The 26,848-nt window shown below is 36.6% G+C and overlaps 2 protein-coding genes across 2 annotated transcripts in view; one reads left to right on the plus strand and one right to left on the minus strand.

The window, feature by feature from the left end:
- Window positions 1–509: 509 nt before the first annotated feature.
- Window positions 510–7,337, minus strand: LOC124153723. The gene is made up of 6 exons (XM_046527058.1): window positions 7,233–7,337; window positions 6,745–6,948; window positions 5,588–5,717; window positions 5,333–5,427; window positions 1,709–1,945; window positions 510–1,403 (listed from the first exon to the last, which is right to left on the minus strand). The coding sequence occupies exons 2-6, from the start codon at window positions 6,937–6,939 to the stop codon at window positions 1,302–1,304; spliced, it is 759 nt and encodes a 252-aa protein (XP_046383014.1). The 5' UTR covers window positions 6,940–6,948; window positions 7,233–7,337; the 3' UTR covers window positions 510–1,301.
- A 92-nt stretch (window positions 7,338–7,429) lies between these two features.
- The window catches only part of LOC124153721 (serine/threonine-protein kinase BRSK2), a 123,112-nt gene continuing 103,693 nt past the window's right edge, over window positions 7,430–26,848 (plus strand). Inside the window, exons 1-2 of the mRNA XM_046527056.1 lie at window positions 7,430–7,557; window positions 13,872–14,011. The gene's annotated coding sequence lies outside the window, so the exon portion shown is untranslated. The remainder of the gene's footprint in view (window positions 7,558–13,871; window positions 14,012–26,848) is intronic.

Genomic DNA, 26,848 nt, shown 5'->3' on the forward strand with positions numbered 1-26,848 from the left:
TTTGGAATGCTGGTAATTCCAGCAAAATGTGAAGTTGTTTTGGATTGTCTAGACAGATAAAATTCCACCTACCTTGCCCAATTTGTTTGCAACTGAAATATTGGTTGTTCATCTTGCACTGTCATATTCGGATATCTGGTTAAGTTAGCTGGACAGAGGTTTAAGAAAGACACAAGCTGAGGGCAGTTTCATGGGGTCCCAAGAGTAACTCTATGAGCTAGAAGAGGTCAATTCACCTCTGAAATAATGGTCCCAAAATTCTTGTTGAAATGACACATTGCAATATTTCCACTTATAGATTTATTTTACACTACGCGTTTCGTCGTAAAATAAAAAAATAAATCTATAAGTGGAAATATTGCAATGTGTCATTTCAACAATATTAAGAACTTCCACCACATCGTGCCTAACATCATACAAGATAGTCCCAAAATTCATTTCTAGTCTCTGGTTCCTATCCTGTTGAAATCTGATGACAATATAGAATTATTCATCAAATAAAAAATAAATTAAAGATATCAATCAAAAACTTTAATAACTCATTTGATATCAACATTCTTTTACAAAATAATATTCTAAATAAAAAACAGTGGGCACAGCTGTCATCTATTGTAAGCACTAAAATCATAAATCCTCAAAATAGCAATTCAAATTATGAATTTAAGTTTTAATGGCAATCAAGTGCCATATTTAAATGTTTATATAAAAATACATCATGAAATATTCAGTGTGCAATACATAAATTTCTCTGAACAAGATCATTATCAATATGAATAGACAAATATATATGCCTATATGGACGGATAACTACATTAATCATAATATGTGTATGTACAAAAATGCAGAGCAAAAATCACTGAGAATAAAGTGCATTTGAGATTTATAAAATAAATCACATCAAATAAAAAATTCTTAAAAAACAATCCTTCAGTATAAAGGCACAGTTTAAACATTTTTGGACGGATATCATACATCACTCAGCTCTTATACAGTCATCATATAATTGATAAAATGGAATGTATTTCACAAAACCAAATTAAAATGATAAAATTAAAAACATTACTACAAAATTAAAGAATACCATAAGGAGGTTTATAGCACACACTCTTTAGGTTAAAATGTAAATGATTAACATAAAAAATTAAAGTGCACACAACAAAGCTAATAATGATTCCTAAGAAACAATACCACTAATGATATACATAATCATGAAAGATGTGGAACATAGTAATTAAAAATGTGGATTAGTCTTAATACAGAACCATCTTCATTAAATGCTATGTTTCCTTCAAGTAATTTCTTCACATTACAGGGGCTGTTGAAACAGTACTGTGTGGTGTCGTTGGTCGCGAACCCGCAAGGGAATTTGCAACGGAGGCATTTAGAGATGTCATTGTTCCCATCTGAAAAAAATGGGTACGTCAAGGAAAAAAAGTAGAATTTTAATAAAGCAGTTAATCTAATAATATGTAAAAGAAATGTAGGCCTTAAAGTGACTTCATTAAAAAATTAACATCCCATGACGTGTTATTAGGTATGTAAAATTAAAAAATGTATGACATTAACAATATTAAGCATATAATAATCAAAATTCACATGAATGCCAGAAAGAAATCTTTTTCATAGCTATGACTTCTCAGAGAAAAATTGACTTGGAAGCCAGCTTTCTTTTCTTTGAACAAATGTAAAAGGAAAATATTTAACTTACCCTTAAGTGAGCCATATCTTCAAGTCTGGTGAGATCTGAGAGTTCCAAGTACAATGAATAAACAAGAACCCACCCATATGCACTAGCAAGTGTGAAGAGAATCCACAGGAGACACATGAGTACATTGTAGCCAAAGATTAAATCATTGACAATTGCAGCAAAGATGAAAGCTAAGAGTCTCCAAATAGTAAAAACTCCCATGCAATATATCCAAGGCAGCATTTTGTTTTCATACTCCTGAAAAACAGAGGTCATTTTCATGTTTTGATTGCATTTTTAACGAGGCACTAGAGAGCTCTATATATGTAGCAATGAAGTAATCAATTTGGTAATTTCTTTATGAGTACTATTTATACAGCAGAAGTTTTTATCAACATATTACATGGCGATAGAGACCAAGAGTATAACAACAAGTATGGATAAAAGAGTTATAGTAACCATACCCATCAATAGGTGAATTTAATACTGCCCAGTGGTGCCAGAATGCCATTCCGGTACTAGTTAACAAAATACATAATAGTCAAATAAAAATTTTGCCAATTTTGGTGCCTAAAATTTTGAATACATACATTCATAACAAAAACAAAGAAATTGTAATAAAATGTTATAAACAAAGAACTTGTAATAAAAAAAGAGACTAATACTTCACTTCTAAAAAAAGTTACGAAAAGTGCGTTCCGGCACTGCTAATTTTGCCATGACGTCACTGATACTGCCATAATGATTCACCATAGCAGTGAAGCCACCAAACTCATTCACTATTCAAATAAGGATTTTAAAGCTTCAACAAGGAATGTATATGAAATTATACAAGACACATCTATGATTTAGTTACTTTAACAATGTGATAAAAGTATAGTCAGTGGGTTAACAATTACAACCTAGAATTTCCATCTAACTTCATGAAATTTACATTGAACACTGAAGAGAAAAGTAAAATTCCACGACAAGCACCAATGGAGAAAGTTTTCAGGCGTTCTTAGCAAATTTTCATGCAGGTGGTGCATTTTCTTCTAGGCAATTAACATTGCATACTACTAAAGATGCAATGAAAAAATAAGGTAACTAACCATACTTCCAAAAGTATTTTCTGTTAGGAATAAACAATTTATCAGTATACAATATTTCATTTCAAATCACATGAAATCAGATTTTAACTGTTTCTCCACTAAAAAATGATTATACCGATTAGCATTATTTAGCATACTAAAACTGGTGGGAAAGAATGCATACACTGGGCAGAGGCAAGGAACGGGAAATGGGACTTCTGCCTCCAATAACACAATAGGCCTCAATCTATTTTGTGTTTTATTACAGAGCAATATCATGCCTTAGATATTATTGATGATTATTTTTATTTAATCAAAATATGTTTTGGCTCAATGATTTCCGAACCAAATCCACGCCTTGTTGTCTTCTTTCGACCAACATCTTGTTGTGGAAGTCGGTGATATCGCTGATTTGTGAAGTAAGGATGGACTAATACGGAATGAATGTAAAATGTTTTGTGTTCCATTGCACCCAAAATGCTTTTATGTATTTCAAAAATATTCATTGTTTGTTATGATTCAATCTGTAGTAATAAAAATGGCAATTAAAAACTGGAAAATAAGTTATCTTCTGAAAAATTATTCGCTTTGACTTATTTCTTTCAAATCGTAACGCATCTCTATTTTATTTGTATTGGATTTAGGTTAAATAATACAATATCTCATTGGAAACATAATATGCACGAATTTTAACCATCAAATGTGATGATAATTATTATATAAGTGGCATAAATTGGCGTAGGATTATATCTGACAGTAAAAATAGCATATTCCTACGAGACGGCAATATATTGTAATGCGGGTTGCATAACTGTATATAGGTACCTAATTTGGTCAAAGCGCCTAAAACGCAACATTATGTTCCCGATCCGATTTTCGCTTAATGTTTACTTCCTGATAAAATATAAGATGTGCCATATATTTAATGAAATTTTAACATTTTTATGGAAGAATAAAATCTTAATAAAGGGAATAGTTACTCAGTGGAAAACATATTTACCTTGCATAACAGGTAACTTGATAATTAACACATTTTGAGTATTTTTTAAAACATCGAAATAATTATGAAATGTCATTTTTATCTCACTAACAATCAGTTTAAACTTACTTTTAACAAAAAAAAGGTGAATTCTATAGAAATATAATTAAATTGAAACAATTTTTTTGCATTTCTTAATAATGCTGTGTTTTTCGCACCTTTGGCCATGAATGGGTTAATCTCAACTGCACACAGCAAATTTGTTCATAGCTATTAAAAAGGTATTAGACTCATTTACCCATAATATTGTTTAAAAAAATATTTGAGGCTGTAATTTGGAGCACAACCCTGGATTGGATTAAGAGTTATTTGAATTCATGTAGACTGATGTGTCTACGTAAATAATTGTTGTAACGAGTTTAAAATTATATAACTAGGAGTCCCACCAGGGTCTGCTGCGTTTGGTCCCACACTATTTTTAGACTATATTAATGCCTTTTGTAATTATAGCTTTAATGGTTATCTAATGGCATTGACTTGAGCTATAAAGAATTTTCATGGAATAATATGAAAACAATTACTTTTAAAAATCAATTCCATCACTCTTTTCCTCTTTTTCGTGATCAGAAAAGTTTGCCTTTAAGCAATTAATTTGTACATAAAGTATTGAAAAATTGTACTTGTGGAGTGGTAATTTGCTTGGCATAGTGATGATACAATACAAATGAAAATTTTGTAATAATCCAACATTTTGCCCCAAGGCCATTTTCACCAAATTCCACAGAAGTTTTGTTTATTTATCACCAAAAATCTTTAACCTAGTAACTCAGCATGTAAGAACAGAAGATAAGGTTATAATATTCTTAATAAAAGTCTAAATATTGCTCTTACAACTTGAATGATATTGAAATAATTTTTAATATTTATCACAATTTTTTTTCTTTAACCAGAAACAGCTTTGTTAAAAGTGACATTAAGTAGTGTAGTCCTGGTGTAAACCTGCTTCATACATTATTCTGTTAATTTTGTAATTGCAAGGTAACTTTTGATAACCCCCACACTGGTTTATACCTATGGGGTAACCTAAATGTCCCATATATTGTTTAAGATATATTGACAATTACTGTACCAAAGGGAGCCAATAAATTATTATTATTATTACCCAAAATTTACTTCACATACACTCATATCTTATTAACTGCCCTGATCTCTTGTAGCAGTGGATTCGGGGGTCCCAGGGCGGGCCCAGCAAAGGTTACACTCTCGAGGACTGGGAACCAAGTCAGTGACATATACGCCCGTGCCTCTCGAGAGGGGGAGGACAGAGGAAGGAAAAAGGAATGGAGGCATCGCCGCGATGAGAGCCCGACGATACCTCCAGGGAAAGGATAGGAAAGGAAGGGAGGGACGAGGAGTCCCGCACCGTCACAAGGCGGGCGGGCCCTTCTATTAGCGAAACCAAGCATACGCAATTAATATTCTACCAATTCTAGTAGATTTTCCTATGAGGAAGAAAAATCTATCGATCAAATCGGTAGATGATCTCTTGTAGCAACACACCAAGTTAGAATTCATAGATTACCCTGAATTACATACCTGTCTGAGAGCCACAATGAGGATAATACTGGTAACAAGTAGGGCCATTGCACCAATTAGAGAAAAAAGGGCAAAAACAACCAATGCATTCCGAACTGAAAGAGAGAATAACATGATTAAAAACGTAAAATTTTTTAAAACCAATTCAATTAGCAATTGAAGTTACACCAGTTACATGAGAAACAGAAGGAGTTATTGGGTACATTTTTAAACATTCAATCAGGATTACTCATAGCATCATCCAATTCCACTTACCATGAAAACTTCCAACAAAAACAAACTCAAAGCTAATAATGTAATATCCATAATGAGTTGATCCAGGAGCAGCCATAGAAAGGCAATATATATCAAATATGGCAGTAGCAATTGTGAAGAGACTGAGAAACTGAAAAAATAAAATATGCACATGTTTATGAGTGTATTTAGATATAAAAATACCACAACTATACTACTGTGAAACATTCTAGCACAAGACAGTAAAGCAAACAAAAGTAAAAATTGGTCAACGCACAACACTAAAAAATATGCCTCACAGATTGCCATAGTCATCATTCACAGATGGTAACAGAGGAATGCTCTAGAGGCCATCAGCAAAATGACAATTGGGTAAGAATACATTTAATAATATTTTTCACTTCTAATGAAAAAAGCACTGTAGCCATTATGAGGGTACAATATCCAAGTGAATACTGGAAAATGGATGCGATCTAAAGTTGCACTAATTCTTATGGCATTGAAAACGAAAATTTTAATGGCATTGAAACTTCATTTGGAAGGAAGTATTCAATATGTTTTTTCTGAAAACATCAAGGACAATGTCATCTTACTTGACATAAAAAACTATTAAAATTTTTTAAAATCTTCATCACAGATTAAAGTACTTATCCTATGTTTTATAGTTACAATGTGCAATAAACTGTCTAAAATTCTTAAAATTTTTGAGTCTCGATTTTCAAAGCCAAAATCTGTATGCATAAAATATATAGTTGATGTCACTGGAATAGCTAAAGCTAAAGTAACTCAATTAAATCATCTGCACGCATCCCGCTCTTGGTTTTCTATTAAATTTAAGATGTGGCCCGAGTACTCAAATCTGTAGTATGCTATCAACGATTTGAGTAGGAATAGTTTATATTTAATAACTTGTTCATCATTTTTTACTTGTATTTTGACTTGACTTACGTCTAAATGAAATAAAAGGGCCATTAATGAATTTTATTCAAATGCTAGTACAACGCTTATTCCATACGGGCCTTATTCTCCACTTCAGGGCAAGAAGTCAACATTTGGCAGCTCAATGCAATCCATTTCTTACTAATATTGCTAATAAGTAGTGGAATGTCCAGTAAAAATGATCATATAGAATACAAAAGAGATATAATATAATAATTCGACAGTTCCATTAAACTCACCAGTGAATAAATACCAACAACTAGGGACCCTCGTTGTATGTCCAAAATGACAGCATCTTGAAGAATCGGTTTTCTATACCATGGTATTTTTATTGATCTCATAGACCTTGAAGATTTCAGGTTTGCTGATGATCTCGTTACATGTGAATATACTGAGGAGGCCCCGATACTGGGGGACTTCTTTCCATAGTTCATTTTGGAGCACTATAAACAGAAATAAATTCAATATACTTGCACTATAACAACATTGATAACGTTGAAAGCGTATTGAAAGAATGAGAATTTAGTCCGTAATATGAATTAATCATTATTGATATAATCATAGGCTCAATCTGGTGTCAATTTTCAAATTGACTGGGTTAAGTACTCCTTTAGTAAACATAATAGGGTCAAAGAAATTCCAAGGCATCACGCAAGAAATAAGGGGCGACGATATCGTTCACAGCTAAGTATGAGTTTCAATTCGGTGAATAACAATACCAACTCACCAATATATAAAACTGGCACAGAAAAATATAATGATTAACGGGAAAATTTCCTCAAGCTCACAGGGCGATTCCGTTGTTGATGAAAACCAACGGGCGTGGTTATTTATCGTTCTTCAGTTGTTTAAGATTCAATGGATTCAATGCTACCAACCAAATAGTGTTTTGATACGGAGGCACGATAGAAAAACGTGGGTTTACGGCGAGTTTGATCGAGTGGGAAAGGGTGAGGACTGAAGTAACTTTTTAAGCACCAAGAATAATTCCAAGTCCTCCGTTGTCGAGTAAATTTATGCTAGAGCATGTGTTCTCGTCACTGAAAAACATGGTGAGGTGTACTTTTTGAATGTTTGAATAGCTATTCAGAGTAGACTAGTCTTGAATGTAATTCGGATTAACCGATTTTGTGCCTTGTGTGTCTTTCTCTTGATATATTGTAAGTATATATTTGTTGCCATTCGATTTTAATTTGAATATCAAATGAGCGCCTGATCTTCGTATCCACTAATGAATAGCTTCAAATCATCACCATCATGGTACTAATGATCACCACCCATACAAAAAAATCTGTGCTGTGACTGCACTAAATCTGCACTGTAACTGGACTAAACTCTGTGTTTAGCACAGTCACAGTACACTTTTCTGTACTAGACTGTACTATGGCAGCTAGAATTTGAGAACAACTGTACTGTAACAGTGCTGGATCACTGTTACAGGATCACTGGATCATTGGTAGTACAGTCAAGGTTCTTAAGAACCTTGCTGTACTACATACTATTTGCATTATTATAGCGGAATAACACATAGGTACTTCTCTGGAAAAAAATGTAACTCCCCTCTATTCTTTCATCTTCTGGCAAGGGCGAATACAGGATAATTTTTCTGGGAGGCAAAAGGGTCTGACAGGCAAACGGCGATGATTGAGGCTTAACACACGAAACAAAACGGACGTAATGATAGCCATATTCAAAATCTTGTCTATTTTTTAAGCGTATGGGGGCGGAGGGCAAGTGCCCCCTCCTATGAATACTGCACAACACTGCTGCTCGATGTATGTCTGGTATATTATAACACAGTTTATTTAGGTGGAGTTGGTCAACCTCAGAGATGCCGACTTACAAAAAATATTGGGGGGGCCCAAATCGAGGAACCTGCCGCGGGAAATGTTATAAGTAGTGAGTTTTAAGTTTTTAAGCATTTTAGAAGTCATATGATCAACATTAGAACCCCGAAAACTCGAATCTCGATATCTGGACACTCCGGGGCAAATCGACAATCCTGACACATTTTTTCCTCACACCCATAGTGATATTTTGAGGGGGCCCCCTCAGGCCCCATGGAGTCGGCGCCACTGGTCAACCCTCAAATATCCCTTTAAAATGTTATGCTCTCTTTATAGTAATTTTCCGCTTTATTCATATCTGCTCTCTCGTTTCTCATATACCTGTCTCATTAAACCATTCTTAGCTGTGTGCATGGTGTAAGTGATCTACTTAATCTCTCTTTTCGATAATTTCTTCGTTCTAATCTTTCACCCTCAAAGGTTCCTCTTTCTTCATTCCCAACTCATTATCTACAAACTGCATAAGCTCATCTAAGAAGGCTTCTAGAGAGCTTCTGAAGAGCCGCAGAAGCATCTCAGAATAGTCTCTCCTCATTTTCTTTGCGTCTATTTCTACTCGTGTTGCATGGCCGTACGCAGAAAATATTTTCAGCTGTAGATTTACGTGGAGAGGGAGTGAAATTTGGTGGGGATTGGATGAAGGCGGAATTCATTTGGAGGGGGTAGGTGCACCGTAAACTCTCTCAAGCATTACGGCGTGGGTTGCAATCCCCACCCCCGATAGCTACGCTCTTGTTAGGTACCTACCCACCCAACTTATCGTCAGCTCTCGAAGGTCATAACCCAACTTATCGAAAGAAAGCTCACGACTCCTTCTTTGTATAAATAATACAAGCAGTGTAACCTCTAGCTGATTCATACCTATTTTTTTTAATAAATGAATTTTTTTTTAATGACGATATCTATTTTTCGCGATTAAATTAAAAGTGAAAAATTTCAAGCGCGCGAAAACGCGACGGGTAAGTATGTATGCCGGGAAATCTCTCCGTGTGACGTATTTCTCGTTCCTGCTGCCGCCCTGTGAGGTGACCTTGAGGGAGGCTTGAGCGCTGATACGACGCAGGCTGCTAGCGGGTAGCTGAGTACCCTGCTAGCTGGTAGCGCTTGGCTTAAATAAGGATTATTAACACCTTATCAAACGAAGAAAACTTTCCGACCTTAGCCAGTTTTAATAAGTGATTATTAAGACATGTTTCCCTGAGCTCTGCGCCTCATGCGCATGCATTGGTCATCTCAGACGATGTATAACTCCTATCTACTCGTATAGAAACTAGGTCCCTGTGACGTCACGTGGAGTGGCATCGCGTGGGCGCCAATCTGGCCTTTTTCAAATGAGGATAAAAATGGACCATTGCCATTCGTCTAAACCGGTATTTCTAAAACGAAATAATTTGTATATTATGAATACACTAATGGTGGGTAACGAATCGCAATCAATGCCTTTCGTTTTCTTTGATGAAGGAAACTACCCTATTGTCTTCAATTCTTCCGTTTTTCACTCCTGCCGATTTCCTTTATTTTTTCATCTTGAGCCTCTGATGAAGAGTTATCGTAATGTATGGTCTTTATTCCTCAACGTTCAAGTTTTTTATTGATATATTTCAGCAGATATTCTACGTATTCTTTCTCTTTGGTGCCCCATGCTGAATCTCCTACGATGCTTCTACATTCAGAATATTGGAATATTCTTTGCCATTGTTTGGCCATTGGGCTCTCTCCATTTCCTCCTGCTAAGAATGTAGCCAGGGGCGGAATTCTGTACACGGATACCGACGATCGTCGGTGTCGGTAGCTACCGACGATCGTCGGTAGCACCGATAGAAATGTGATTCACAAAACGCCGCTACCGACAGATTGTCGGTGCAACCGACAAATTCGTGACGTAATGCTTTTGTCGGTACGAAAGTGGCACCCGCACGCGAGGCTAGGCGCCTCGACCAATCATATTTCTCCTTTGTTTGCATTAAACAGCATTAAACAAATGAGGCTCCGAAAACGCCATCTGTTATTCGTCAGCCCGCGAAGAAGTTAAAAAGAGTTGATCACTGCTTTGTGAAATATTTACGATGTTTAATCACTCTGCGAACACAATTTCTTACTCCCGTTGGAGCGATGTGGCTTTTATTCCGAGATTTTGCTGAATTTACCATCGGATTTGTTCTAGCCCAAGTAAAAAAGGCTTTATATTCAAGGATTCAACGGTCGTTGATAGAAGAACACCGGCAACATTTGGTGCTCAATGTATTGGAATTTTCAAGTATAATTGTCTTGAGGAGGACTTTGTCTGCTACTTAATTGTTCACCTACGCTTATTATAATTGTATCTTGGGATTAGCAGAGACGAAATTATTTTTATTAGTATTGTAACAATGTACCTTCATCTTGAGCCACGGCTTGTTTACATCGTTTGCCTCATTGTTCGCCGTAAGTCCGATACTTCCACAAGGGTAATTATTTAATTAGAAAACATTTTTGTCGCTTGAATTCACATTTCGGGCTATTTAAATTAAATTCGTTGAGAAAAATACCGAGATTCCGTGAATGTCACGGAAGGTATCATCAGTATCATCGCGTCAAGTGTTGTGATTGTGAACTTGAGTGACATACTTTACGCTATCTATTTGGAAGTGTTAACTTTTGCATTTTGATACCATTTGTGTGTTATTTCAAACTTTGCGTTGATATGACTTTCACTAAATATGCTTGATCAGTGTTAATTTGTGATATACCGTTGAAAGTATGAAGGTTTTCTCGTGTTGAAATGAAATTTTTGTAGTTTTATGATGAATAATTCATTAAATGTTTCCTTGTTTCGTGCAATCATTCTTTTTATTTGCCCCTTTCTACCGATGGAATACACGGTACGTACCTACTCAGTGCTCTTATAGTAATAATGAAAATCTATCTTGAAGTCCCGTACGGTGTTTGGTTAGTATGGTGAAGTAAATTCAGCATTAATTTTACGGGAAGTTTTGTGCACCGGTAACGACGTCAAAGAGTGAGAGGAGTTAAGTGATGCCATTTATATTCTTCTAAAATATAGTAGCAATAGGCTTTTTCTATTTCGTCGTTGCTGTCTGATGCTCTCAAGAGTACTTACGAAGGTAGGAGAGTTATTTTCATTATAAACCCCATTCTCAGATGCTCACTTAGGGTATTGAAGTTAATATGAAAGTGAGCGAAATGTCTACGTATATATTTCATTGAAAGTGCATCAATAGGCATTCGTTTTTATTGAAAATATAAATTAATTTCGGATCCAAACTTTACGAATCAACAATAGATACCTATCGTGTCTTGTTGTGAGTAATTTAAAAGCAAAGCAATACGTTACATACTTAAAATTACGGAATATTTATAATGTAAAATACCTTACGCTATTGGAACGCATAATGTAATATACGTGTAACATTGGTAAAGTTAAATACTGCTCCCACTATGTAAATTTTACGTTTCAAGTGTTTAATCAATCATTTTTATTATAAATAACATACAATTAGAGCGCTTCCACGGATCTAGCGTCGTAGATTATGATTTAAAATCGTCAGCTTAGGCCGAAAAGTGTAAACAAAAGTCCGCCATGTTGCTAAAAATTTGTCGGTAGGTCCTACCGAGCGTTTTGAAATCGTCGGTATGTACCGACGGGTTTACCGACAACTGTCGGTGGGATAACGACAATCGTCGGTAAAACGTGTCTCCTGAATCGCTCGTAACGAGACTTATCGGTAGGACCGGCTTACCGACACCGACAATCGTCGGTACGGTGTACAGAATTCCGCCCCAGCTTGGGTGGGTTAAGGGGTTCAACTCACCCTGAAAATTTCAGGAGAACCCTTCCCCCTAAACTGCCTCTCCGCCAATTAACTCCCGCCATAAGTATTTTTCTTCCTAATGTTCCCCCCAGAATTTCTGGCAACATCCTTGTCTCATACTATGTCTTTCACAAAATTAATTTAACGCTATTAGTGTCTCGGTATCTCCTATTGCTTATCTTTCGCGATGCCTATTCGTACTCTACTGCTTGATTTTCTTCCGTTTCTTTCTTCAAATTTCCCTCTTTTTCCTCAATGAATCATGGATTCTCTATCCTATTTGCTTGACGTCTCCTACCGACTTCCAGTGCCAGAACAATATATCTTACGACATCTTCCATTTCGCTTCTGCAATCTCAGGCTAATTTTACTCCGGTGTACTTGCCTACACTAGCTTTTGGTATTCCCTCGTCTTTGTCCCTTTAAAGTTCCATTTATCTATCCGTTTTTCTCGTCAGAGTTGCATGAGGTTTTTGCATGTCAACGTAAATTTTCTGAGTGTACCCACGTTTGCAGTGACCCATTGTGAGTTGGTGATTATTTGTGTATTCCTCGTACAAAAATCCTCTTACCTTGATCCCCTGATAATTTTCTCTGGCAATTTTTTGTATGGAATCCATGCTTCCCGGTTTCATTCCAACCTCCTCCTTTCTTCTATTCTCACCTCAGCCTATCATCTCTACGAGATATTTTTTTCCTCAATTATTCTAGTATTATCATCTACTTGTTCGTAACATCCACTTGTTCTTTGCTGTAGTTACCGATAAGAAATTACTCATAGTACCCCCATTTATTCGCATCTGTATGTAATTACACGCCCAGAACCCAATTGCTCACGTACTCTGTGACTGCGATCCTCTCCCCGAGTTTCCCATGTCATACTAGAGCCAACGCACGCTGACTTAAGTCTTCTCAGTTCTAATTCAATATCTACCCGTCACTGTAAATATGTAGTCCCTTGTTCCCTTACAGTTGTCAATGCCTACTTGCGATCGTCTCTTTAAATTGAGTCATTTTATTCGACGACGATTTTATCTCTGAGTTTGTCGTCGCCAATTGGATTGCCATTAGGTATTTGGCTCTCTGATTCTAACGTTGTGCGTACTTCTTCAGAGGAAGGAAATGTTGTTGGGGCAATTTATTTTTTAAAGTGGACATTTAAAATAAATAAATTGAAAGGAAATAATTTGGTTGTAAAGGTATACGCCGCGGTGTGCGTGTTTGTGTTTTTACCCCGTAGTTCTTGTAAGTACGACTTACCCCGAAGCTTATATTCCTTTGCGTTTTTAAAATGAATCATTCATTTTTAATTGGATAGGTATTATCTTTATTTGACTCTATTTTCTTGATCGCCGCTGCGCCTAATAGATATTTGCAGAAGCTACGTAGTGCGTATTTACCATAAAACAGTCGCATAAATGTTTAATATGTGCAAAATAGCCAATTTTCTTGAAATATTATATTCCGCTTGATCACGCGTCAATGTGAATCGTGTGCCATTTTCCTTTTGGCTTTGGATGTGAACCCTAGCCGTCTTACTGGTATTTTTTTATTGCTGATGACGTCGAGATTTTATAGGTTGATCTAATCTTTAATAGAATGTATCCAACCGTATTGGATTTTATTGTTTTGTGTCGTTTATGCTGCTCCAATTAATTTCTCCTGTACTGTTTTTTTTAATTTAAACTGATTTCGTGTATTTTACAGGTGGTGTCCGATTTCATTAACTTCAACTGCCGTCATTTCACCAGAGGAGCCTCGACTTTGTGTGTCTTCAGGGTGAAATCTCGCGTATTTTGATACGATTCGAAGATCGAAATGCAATTATCGAGCCCTGGCGTGAAAGAGTAAGTGGGTACAATCTCTGTGAGCGATCTTTCATTTTTTATTTTGTGCTCGAGGTGTTTGGTGGTAAAAAACGGTTAATATTTTTAATAATAAGAAAATTTTAGCTATCATTCTCGGCACTAACTTACTGTGCGCTTTTGTCATCATTAATGTTAAATCTAAGTTGAAGAATTTTAGATGATGTGGTGGAACTTTTCCAGTATCTGCGAGTGAAAGATATGGTAATTTTCCAAATTATCATTTCCTCTATTAGCTGATGGATAGTAACTGTGTTGGTATTTTTAATCAATCTAAATGCGCTCTGTGTCCGTCTGGAAATTTTTGAAATAAAATTTTCTGAAAGAAATGTTTGTGGAACGATATTGAGAAAAAATTTCACTTTTAATTAACACATTTACTCGCTTGACTAAGACATTTCTACTATAACTATGACTATGACATATCTTAGCCAAGAAATAAAAGAAATTTCTCTTGGATGTGTCCTGCCGATAGCTGTCAATTCCATGTCAGTTGGTCACCTTGTTGGGGGGATTGTAGTTTCTCTTTATCATTTTACGCACTTTAGGACGAAGAAGTATATAAACGTACGATGCACTTCTCTTAAATTGTGCATTCGAAATTGTCAGATTTTGATTTCAGGTAGTTCGGAAATTAAGAGAAAAATGGTGCTTAGTCCGTAACTATGGGTTGGGAAGGAAATTCATTGCCCTATAGTGACATCACTCTCGTGTGAAATAAAATGGTTACATGTAATTAAATCTAAATAAATCCGCATCAAAGACTATAAGATTGTACGTAGCAAATTGTAAATTACGCCGCGTCACGACATTCCATACCATCGGGGAACTGCCGCGGACTGCGCGCGCGGCAAAACATCGATTTTTATTTTGCTTGATGCTGACGGTCTAAGTTCATTTTTTTGGATGGACACTCTAAAACGTCGATGTAATTTAACGTAAATACCTCGAGGTAACTCTGTGGTCCTCTTTATAATTTTACCTACATGAACAAAAAATTTCGACGGTAAACAAAGTCCTCCAATTTGTATCGTATCGACGATAAATATCGCAAGACAGCGAATAAACTAGGTTATAAGAAATGTAAAATAAATGTGGCACAAAATAAATTATATCTTATGCATAATTCACTTGCTAAAAGATTCACTTTCCAACGTCCGTCGATCACGGTAATTCCCGTGGCCTGCAGCAAGCTCCGAACTGTACCGCACGTTCGAAAAATCCATCTTAATTTCGGCGTTGCTGGTGGTCGCAATTCTCCTTTTGGTATCATACTCTATAGGTTTTGTTGTATATGAGGTGTAAATATCTCGAGGTAACTCGGTTATCCTTTTTTTATAATCCTACATGAACACAAAATTTCGACAGAAAACAGGGTCCGACATTTTGTATCGTATCGGCCACAAATAATACAACTGAGTCGTGAAAGTTGCCAAGAATTTACAATAATAAACCACATAATAATATTGTAAAATTTGTTCCCATTGAAATACTACAGAAGATGTGGCATTAGTTTTAACATGCTGAATTTCGAAATAAATTCAATGAGGGCAATTTTTGCGAAATTTGTCCAACTTTGAGGCCAAGTAATTTGTTTCAAAAATTACCTTTGTAAAACGGTTTGCGTCAAAAAATGCAAAAATGTATTGGCAACAACTGTGCAAAGTTTCGATTTCTGCACTAAAAAATAAATGGATTTTGAAGTTTTGTCTAGCTTTTTTCGATTTCAGCCCACTGTGCGCCGCCGCGATAGGAGCCCGACGACGCCTCCTAGAATGCCTCCTTCACCCCCTGGACCTCTTCCCCCGATGGCCACGTAATGACGGAGGGTGCCAGGCAATGTAGTGCATTGCGCACCCGGCGGATGGTCCGGAGGGCCGTTGCCAAGGATAGGGATAGGGTTGGAAGGGATGGGACGGGGTAAAACATCTTACCGCTATAGAAGCGGAAAGGGCCCACTAACTAGCGAAACCAGGCATCAGCCATTAATGTTCCAACGACTTTGGAGGATTTTCCTATTAAAGAGAAAAATCCATCGATCAAATCGTTGGATTATTCATGTACAGTTCGACGATTCTTCTCTACCGCGAGCGAGCGCTAAAGCAGTCCGTGATCGTTCCCGTGTTGGAAATCGGGAAAACCTGTTGTGGCCGTTTCGGACGGATAGAATTACGGACTCACCTGTAGTATATTTCACGCTTGATCATTGCTCGATGGCCAAGTATACGAATATTACAAAAGAGGATCCTCAAGTCCACCTCTAAATGTGTTGTCAACCACCGCACATTTAAATGGGTTTACAGAATTCGCCACGCGTGTCGCTGGCGGACAAATTGATCCGAGTTTCAGAGGGAAATAAGGTTTAATTAGGAGTGTCAACCGCAATTTACATTCATGATGATGTGATTTATCAAATTTTATAACTTTTCAATGATATTCCTCGCAATTACAAACATTATAATGAAACATATTGGAAAAATTGGATCGCATTGCACTCATCACTGCGCCGCGGATATTTTTGAAAGCCGATTAAAATGCGACCGAAGTGACAGCAGAAATCAGCCTTCTATGAAATGCCATTGGGCCTCCTCTATGCAGTCCCCTTGGCCAAGTAGATGGCTTTCACATTCTCTTCTCCTGTCTACGTGAGAATATGAAGTGATTGCGCCGTGGATTATTTGTGTTGCTCATCTGTAAAAACCCATTTTGTAAACGCGGAGATGGAACTTATCGAAGAGAAATTGAAATTTTGTACATACTCCGGCAGCGATTCATTTTTTGCTGAAAATTCGTTAAAGTAACATTACTGTCCTTCTCAGACATGCTAGCGCATTTCGCCATACCTGTACCCATGTATAAATTTCGGAATCCGTTTTAGCGTCCGTAATTCATGTTTCCAAGATTAAATGGAATATACTCAGCGAATTATAGGTATTATCATCGTGTATACTACCTTCTACTCAGAAATGCGATTGATCACCTATTTGTTATTCGTCCGCATTTAGGGGCGATATCTGAACCCAAATCGATTGGCTTGTCTTACTTACCTTTTCCCCAACTGGAAAAATATTAATCATTTTGTCAATGACTACTCTACTCCACTCATACTTTATGCGTAAAGAAATCAACTCTCTTCCCGTTGAGGTTTTAGTAGCTCCATCATTGAATTACTCAGAAATTGACCACAAACAATTTATTGATTCCCGTATTCATTGAAGGATTAAATGACTTTAGTGAGCTCGTTTTAATGGAAACTAATCTTGGGGCGCATTTTTCTTGGGAAATAATATGCTGTCAAGTTTAGTTGAGGTTTCATATCATTCTTTTGAGAATGAAGTTCAAAACGCTAAATGTGACCGGTTTTGATAGTTACCTATGTCACCTCGGGTGATGGAACTTGCCGATTAGTGATAATATTCAAGCATTTACCCCAGTATGATCTTTAAGTATATCTTCCACTCGAGAATCGAGAAATCACCCCTCCACATACCAGCCTTTACGATTGTTTTACTCTCTATGGGAATCGGAATACAAGCTTGGCGACATTTGCTTAGCCGTTGGTGATTACTACCTTAACTAGCGTTTTCGCAGAAAAATTTTCTTAGGTTACTTAATCGGTTTATATTTTCGTGTATAAATCATTTTTCTGAAGTAAGTCTAGGGCGCATTCTCGATATTTTTATTAGTTTTGCCGTCATTAATTATTGTCATTCAATTATTAATCGTTAGCCAACCGTTGGTCAATTTGTCTAATGGCTATGCAATGATCATGTTTGATTTTTGGTATTTTGTTTTCGTAGGTATCCACTCGTTACGCTGCCTCTGTGAAAAGTCTCCCTTCGTGTAGAAAATCTCATAGAAATATTTTTTAATTGTTAAAATAACATCTGAAATACAATACCCCCTGCCTGCCTAATTAATTTGGTATTTTATGAAAGTTAACTATTACGTGGTAGAACTCAACGAATCTCATTTTCATTGAGTCCAATATTATATTATTCATAGCCATCATGTGACGATTGTTATCCTTTAATGTTCACTGGTCATTGGTATGATGCATGAATATTAATAATAAGCGTACTAACATCAGGAGGAAATAGGAATACCAAAATAAATGTTTCGGGTGTACCGTACAGCCGTATCGTATAGCGTGAAAGGTTTTTTCTTGTTAAAATTGTGTTTTACTACTTATATATATATGAATTTGGTACCTAATGAATTTTTATGTAGTTTCTATTATATTTTATAGATGTAATAAACTTCTCGTTTCCAGTAATTGCTTGTACATATAGTTAGACCTAAAAATTATTATACTTTCTCCTTGTAGGATTCTCGTTTGATGTGGATTTTTACGGCAGTAATGCATTGATATATTATAGTGGAACTCATATTAATGAATTAGGGGGAAGGTGATAGAAACTGGAAAAATTGTTGTCAAGTGTGGTACCGCTTTAATATGTAGTTTTGACTGTATTTCATCTCAACGCGGTAATACCTCCAGTGGTTCTGAGAATTAAAAATGCATGCATTGCTATTTTCGTGAATTTCGCTCGTGGAGATTAGCGAAAATTTAGTACCGAGCGGAAGCGAGCTCGTGGAAAAATATTGTTCTTTTTGATTCTGATTTATTACCGGTTCAAGGTAGAGCAGCCAGAGATTCTGCCTTGCGGTTTTGCAAAAAAATCCATGGGAGGTTTCCGAACATAAACTATATATAATGACGTTATGAGCCTCTTCTCAGCTCAATTCTTAATCTGAGCTTCGGTAATTAGAAGAGTAAAGATATTCCCATAATCTGTGATTCGGTATTTCGGGAAGCAAAATGTATTCCATTATTTTTATACAAATTCATTTTCGAAAAAAATGTATGTATAAAAAGTAGGGATTATCGATTACCAGTGAAAGATGCCATCGGCATTTAGTTAAATCCTTATGAAAACCGTTCGCCTAATTATTTAAAATATATACATGTTTTTTCAGTGAATCGCGGGTTAACTCAAGCTCGTAACTTTCATAGTTTACGGCTAAGATTTAGAAGTGAAGAAGACATGTTGCGGTTTCATATTTGAGATATGGCGTATGAAAAACTTTATCGCTGTTTTTCCACTTTCATCCGTTTGATGTTTTTGTAACGTAGTTTAACACCGAGGTAGTAATTGTATTTTGACGTGGTCTCGTCCTGTGATATACAAATCAAAAACATATTCGTACTGTCTAAAAATAAGTAAGTTGTGATTTTCGTAATAAATCTGTCTTATAATCATTTTAATCCAGTCTGCAATGCATTTAATGTAGGAAATTGTTAAAATTATGGATTGAATCTGTAGAAAATGGAAGCCATGCTCTCCTGAATGAAATCCACGTTGCGGTGAATATTCCTTTTTCCCTTACACTTATACGCATTATGAGTGATTTAGTCGCGCTGATTGTGAGTAATATTGCAAGAGACGGAAAACCATATTAAATATTACATGAGACGCATAGTTAATTATGTGGTCCTTTCAAGTTATTTCTGTGTGCGTAATTTATCAACGAGGCAGCAGATCTTCACTTTTTCTCTCACTGTCTTCCGAAGTAAATATTGTGAGGAAGTATATGTACTTTTTTAGTTTAGCACAAGAAGGAGAATAATTATCGGTGGAGGGAAATTTCCATTTGTTATTCAATTCCTGGAAGTTAAAAGGCCGCTATTTTCTCGAAATCAATCGAAAATATTGATAAAATTATTTAACGGTGAGCCAGTTGATGAACCGATAACATGGAGAGGATGCTTAATAAGTTATAACGCCAGAGATACTCCTTTACTCCCAAGGTTAGTAACATTTTTTTCCTCCACCAATTTCTCGCGGATTTGAATAAACTTTTTTTTGACCATCATCATCGTAAGAATTCGAGCCAGACGCTCGCATAACGTTTTCAGCTGGAGCGATGGAGGATAACGAGGGGGATAATCCCAATTGCAGACCCTGCGCGTTGGTGCACGGGGAAGGTAGGTTGATGGTGGAGAATATGCTCGCCGGAAGAGGGAACATTTCCATATGCATCGAGGTCGGCCCACCTCGGAATTCCGTCTCTCTTTTATTATTTTCGTCGGCGTTTGGAGATGCGATAGTAGAACCACCCTCTCCACGAGTTCAGCCACCCCTGGTGGAAAGTGCGGCAACCCCTTTTGAGGAATCTTAAAGGGGAATCGTTATATTTTATCCTCTGCCCGGCCGGTGTTTCGCCGTTCGGAAAGGGAAGGAAGCTTATCGCCGCCTCTTTCGGATGAGTATTGAACTCGCCCGAAACCGCCGCCGTGGTTGCGGATTCGAATCCCCTCTTCGGGGCGCTGCTGTCGTCCGCGATGATTAACATAATGGTGAATCGAAGTGATGGATCGCGGGTTTATGGTTTCAACTAAAAATAAATGGTAGCTGTGACATATTAATGGTAAATTACCGGATAGGTTTCTCGGTATCGCCCGCGAGTAGATAACAGTGATAGCGACGTGTTGCCTACATTATTACAGATTTATTTAGATCTGGTGGAAAGGAAAAATAATGTTAATAGTGTAAAAACAGCTGTACACCCTTAATATAAAAACAATTGAACGTATAGTTTTTGCATTATTTTCGTATAAAATTTCTCTGTAATCTCTACTTATCGTTTTCTCGAACTCACCTCAATAGAAAATCACGTTGAATGGAATTCCAATTTGATTAAAAACCCTATAAATAAAGATAATATTGCAACGACTATCTTTAATTATAGATTAAAATAATATCACATATATAAACAAAAAATATGCTCCCAGTGTTATGGGATTAGGGACTCAAAAGCCCCCAGATTCGTTTCGTGGCTACGCTGGTACATTTAGCGTTACTGTTGCGTTAATGTACGTAATTGAAACATTAAAAAACATTGAAACAAAAAAAACATTAAAAAACATATATTTCAAATTCCTCGGCCGCAATGTAGGTTTTAGCTGGCAAAAATTATTAAGCATTTTCCAATCGCTTTCATATGGTGTAAAGTATGCGATAGACCTTTGAGTCCATGACATCAAAGGTGACAATCCGTATTGATGCCATTAATTGTATTTTTCTCGGGAAATACGTTCACCGCCTCATCCTTTTCAGGGATCGTAATACATTGGATTTGGCGAGGACAATTGCTATCACCATAATTTGGCGTTTCATTAATGTTGTTTGTTAAAAACATTTTTCAGAATATCTGGTGTACTCTCCTCAGCTTATACCCAAGATTCGGCCGGCAGGTAATTGTTTTTTTTTTTAGATTTTTCAATTTTTTTAAATTGAAGGGGTAACATGTGATGTGTGTGCTTTTGATCTCATGAAAGCGTAGGATCTCGGAAACACCGTCAGCTTTGATTTAATTAATGTAAAATTTCCCCGGAAATGCAGTCACTTCCTCGTCCCCTCGGGAAAGTGCATATGAGGTTGGACAAGAGAGAATCAATTCATCTGTAATTTTGCTTGTCATACCTACGCCTACGTATGAGTAATTTAATTATTTAATAATTAAATTTACATTCCTCTGCGAAAATCCAAGTATTTTTATTCAGGTAATAAGTTACGTGTTAGCTGTTTTCCAGCTATTTTTCAATTATCATTCGTAATTAATTAGGGAAACATGCGACGTTTACTTTTAGTCTGTGTAATTTGTGGGAGTATATATTGTCTTCGGTGGAGGAGTATTGCTACCTCCTTAAATACGTGTTTTAAGCATGAGCAATTTGAAACATTTTTGAAAAAAAATCGCTTTACCTTTCTATTTAAGCTTTACCCCGCTCAAGATATGTTTACTTATTTTCAGCTTCTTTTAATTATGAGAGAGGTTTTATTCAGAAAAAAAACCATACGAGTGAAAGGCGGGTAATGCGCAGGTAGGGCAATTGCGCGTCCTCCGCACCACAATCTGAAGTCATTTCTGGCCGTAACTTGTTAGTTTAAGGTTAGTCGCAATCTCATTTACTAAACTGCCTCAGTTGATTCTCTCGCCAAGTGTGCACTGTGGAGAGACAGCCGGAAAACTCGCTGACTAGGTTGAGCATAGACATGTCTTGATCTTTGTGCCGAAAAAAGAGAATTTTTCTTCAATGCAGCGTGGATAGTGTGTGAAACATTGCGTCCATTCCCATTCAAAACAAAAGAAGAGACATGCTGACTTCTGGAAGTGTTCTGATCCATGACAACGCCCGTCATCTCAACGCTGATGAAGCCCAACCTATCTTTGACCAATTTCAATGGGCCATTTTCGATCACCCGCTGTGCAATGCCGACCTAGTGCCGTGTGACTTCCATCTTTACGCTGAAATGAAGATGCGGCTAGATGTCAAGCGTTTTCAAACGGGCGATGAGCTTCAGGACAAAGACATAATTCATTGGAAGGCGGCAACATTCCATGAAGGAGGTAAAGTAAAGCTTGTCCACTGGCACGACCAATTCCTCAATCGCCGACGTCATTATGTCGAAAGGACACCACAATAGGGTAGTTTCCTTCATCAAAGAAAATGAAAGGCATTGATTGCGATTCGTTACCCACCATTAGTGTATTCATAATACACAAATTATTTGGTTTTTGAAATACCGGTTTAGACGAATGGCAAGGGTCAAATTTTATCCTCATTTGAAAAAGGCCAGATTGGCGCCCATGCGATTCCACTCCGCATGACGTCACAGGGACCTAGTTTCTACACGAGAGGATAGGAGTTATACATCGTCTGAGGTTACCAATGCATGCATGAGGCACAGAGCTCAGGGAAACGTGTCTTAATAATCACCTATTAAAACTGGCTAAGTTCGGAAAGTTTTCTTCGTTTGATAAGGTATTAATAAACCTTTTTTAAGCCAAGCGCTACCATTCAGCAAGGTACTCAGCTATCCCCTAGCATCCTGCGACGTATCAGCGCTAAGCCTCGCCTCAAGGTCACCTCACCGGGCGGGAGGGGGAACCAGAAATACGACGTACGGAGATATTTCCCGGCATTCATACTTAAGCGTCGCGTTTTCGCGCGCTTGAAAATTTTCACTTTTCATTTAATCGCGAAAAATAGATGTTGTCATTTGAAAATCTAAAAGCGTGAAATACGTACTCCAGGAGTAATAATCTTTCGATTAAAGCAATAAAAAATAATAGGAAACCACCCTATTGTGCTCAACATTTAGTAGTGAAATAATTTTTAATCAATCACTTCGTCTTCTGATCATGACCCATCGGAGGTTGAAAACAAAATGGCCCTCGTACCTGGGTAACATGCGATAGAACTTTGGGCCAAGCAATACGTACAAAATAAAAAAGAATTGATTTGATTTAATTTATGCAATCCTTCCCCTAAAAAGCAGCCAGGATTTACTGCCTCTTTCCTTTGATATGTAATTGGTTTCATTGGAGTTTTATCATTAATTAAGCTAATATATAATGGCAAATCGATATGCCACTGACTGACTCATCAATATTCGCAGCCCAAACTGTGATAGGTGTGGGTATTTGGCTTATTGGACGCAAAAGTAAAAAAAAATTCATCGGGAGAAAAAATCTGAAAACTTGAAAAAGTCGATTAGTTTTCGAGATATATCGACTTGAATTAACATGGGAGCCTTATGGGACTAAAACTTTTTCGCTTTCATTCTATGTTTTTAAACGTCTGAGGAACATGATAATCAATGGACATAAAGTAGATTTTTTGGTCGATTTTTTGGTATAGTTGCCATAGCGACAAATTGATATTCAGTATTTTTTATTATTTTTTGAACGTTTTCTATGCTTTTCTTATGGAAAAAGTTTAGGAATTTTTTTGACCAACTTTCAATAATCGTACGACAAATTCCTTGACTTATTTGGTAGAGAATTTTTTGGTTGATTTTTTGGCTATCTTGGAATTTTCGTACGTCGAAACAATTCCGAGGAATAAACGATTTCGATTTTACATTGTCGTGATGGGCGAATATTCAAATTCGGATTTCGGCCTTGAGACATGTGCCATGTGAAAATTTGGAATCTCCTAGAAAAACCGTAAAGGGTACTTCGTACCCTTACGTTTGAGCTCACTTTCTCCGTATCCCTCTTGGTTAATTAATAATTAAATTCCGAAAAATGTCCTGCACGCGAAAAATCATTGTCGCCATTTTTTTGTGGAGCATACAACCTTGAATATCTTAGCAACCATTTCAGCTAGATGGATGAAATTTTCAGGGTAATAGCATCATTAAAATAGTCAACTTTTGCAATGGTGATGATTCCGCTCGATCGATTCATGTGCGAGTTATATCGATACCAATCTCCTTGGATACGCTTTAATCGCTAATAACTTTTTTGTTAATTAAGTTTTGAACATGGAAGTCATACACAATACAACTGATAATGTGTTTCATCCGACAAAAGTTAAATCAAGCGGATCGATTGATTAGACTCGAAGTTATGATCGATACAAGGTTGTATTCGATTGAGCCTTTTTTTGGGCTTATTTACATAGTTACGGGGATAAAAATTTTAACAATATGTAAGGAAAAGCATGAATTATGCGCACACATAAATTATTTAGATGAATTACGTTTCCTAATGAAGATACATCGATATGAATTTATACCTTTTTGTATTAGGCCCCCGTAAGAAATACACGCATCCCGTCTATCTACGTCACCAATATAAGAACATAGGCTAAATTTTGAAAGCGGGGATAGTAGAGAAGGTAGGGGTAACGCATTGACCAAAGAATGGAAGGGATATCAATAGGATTCCGGATTTTACAGTACAGATGTCACTATTGTCTAAAGTACGATTCGATTAGTATAGCAAATATGCAAATTGGCATAACTTGATTAGCGTATACGTTAGACCAATGAAACTTGGTGAACGGGTACATCTTGGTATTCCTCACAATACTCAATTGTAATATGTTTTGTATATGGTCTCACATGCGATATATATCGAATCTACTTTTTCTTAAAATATATCGAATTGCTATAACATGTAGGATTTAACATCCAAGGACATAGTTGACTAGGGATTAAATAGAAGATACCCATAGACTGGATTTCAAACCAATAGCATTGCGGATTTTACAGTACAGATGTCAGTATGATCGAAAAATCGATTCAATTATTATAGCAAATACACAAATTGGTATAACTTGAAAAGTATAACCGTTGGACCTATGAAATTTGGCGAATGTGCACATCTTGGTATTCCTCACAATGCCCAATAGAAATATGTTTTGTATGTAGTCTAACGTGCGATATATATCGAATCTACTTTTTCTTCAAATATATCGAACTGCTATAACATATAGGGTTTTACATCCAAGGGCATAGTTGACCAGGTATTAAGCCGATGTCCCACGGTCAAATTTGCGTCAAAATATTTTGATCAAAATTTTTGTCCAAAAATTTTGATGCAAATATTTTGATACAACTGGACTGGGGGTGTCCCACGATGCATCTCATTTTGATCAAAAACAAACGAAAGACGATATTTATGTAAACAACTAGGAAACTTGTGGAGGTGGAGGATTCTTTCTTTTTAAGCAGGCGAAATTGTTTGAACAGGCCTCTTGAACATTAAAGATGCGAAAAAAAGAAAACAGAAGGAATGCTGAACTTGGCCTTGGCTGGAAAAGGGGTATGAAAGCGTTGGAATAAGCATGCTAAACATGTTGGAGAAGGAGTTGGTCGCCGATGTTCCCGTTTATTATCGATAATAATTGACGACAAGTCAGGATATTTTCATGTCCCTTATCAGCAAGGTTGAGGGCAGAATAAAACGCCAGGATACAAACGTGAGGCAGTTTATTCCCGCGAGGAAAATGTTATTAATAAATGATGGACATTGTGGTTGAGGAGATGTTATGAATAGTGCTGTAAGCGTGCATTTAAATCACATTTTTCTCTCCTAATCTAGCAGTTTATAAAATAAGGTCCTTATCCTATAACCATAGTAATAGAAACGGGCAGCTGTAGTGTTTCACAGGTACAATCGTCAGTTCATATGAGTCATTTCTCCAGCTGCTCGCTCGCATTTTATGCCTTCCATAAAGCGTAAAATTCGGCCTCGAAACCTTAAGTAAATCTTTCATTATTTCCAAAACATCCCTCCTGGGATTGCGATTCTAAAGATCGCTTCCTTTCTATTTAAGATCAACTGATTATTACGGATTTCCTAGTTGAGAGCTTCCATCGCCTATCACTAAGACAAATTTTTGCTCATATTTACCTTTAGGGCCACACCAGGCGATGAAATAGACGATCACGAACGTATATATAAATTTGAAATAATGTTTTGTGAATTCACTTCGTGGTATGGTGATATTATAAATTTAAAACTAAACCTTTTAGTATTCCATACAATACTAATGAAAAAACTCAACCGGTTTCGATCTTTTCAGGTCCTTATCTAGAGGTTTACGATTAAGATAACGACCTGAAAAGGTGGAAACCGGTTGGGTTTTTAATGCATACTGTGTGGAATACAACAAAGTTTATTTTTGTGTCCATAATATACATAATTATTAATTAAAATACTCATGCAGACGATAAATAAGTTTAACGTATTTGGCCTGTGTGTCAGCGCTTGGCGATGCTTTTTTGTCAAAGGCCCCGTGATTGGTTGGTTTCATCCAATTGGATGAAAATTTAGAACCTGTCCTATCCATTTGTACAAATCGGTGATTTGTACAAACGATAGGACCAAAAGCCAGTTGGACAAAATTTTGACCGTGGGACAGGGTGCGCGTCAGTTGCATCAAATTTTGATCAAAATATTTTGACGCAAATTTGACCGTGGGACATCGGCTTTACATAGTAGATACCCATAGACTGA

This window comes from Ischnura elegans, chromosome 2 (genome assembly GCF_921293095.1).
Source record: "Ischnura elegans chromosome 2, ioIscEleg1.1, whole genome shotgun sequence".
Classification (NCBI taxonomy): Eukaryota; Metazoa; Arthropoda; class Insecta; order Odonata; family Coenagrionidae; genus Ischnura; species Ischnura elegans.

What these genes read in the sequence shown, in the direction of transcription:
- LOC124153723 (XM_046527058.1), bottom strand. Translation starts at nt 6,939, where the DNA reads ATGAACTATGGAAAGAAGTCCCCCAGTATCGGGGCCTCCTCAGTATAT. An exon ending in TCATTGTGGCTCTCAGACAG is followed by an intron (nt 1,946 to 5,332) that starts GTATGTAATTCA and finishes TCTGTTTTTCAG; the next exon opens with GAGTATGAAAACAAAATGCT. An exon ending in AAGATATGGCTCACTTAAGG is followed by an intron (nt 1,404 to 1,708) that starts GTAAGTTAAATA and finishes CATTTTTTTCAG; the next exon opens with ATGGGAACAATGACATCTCT.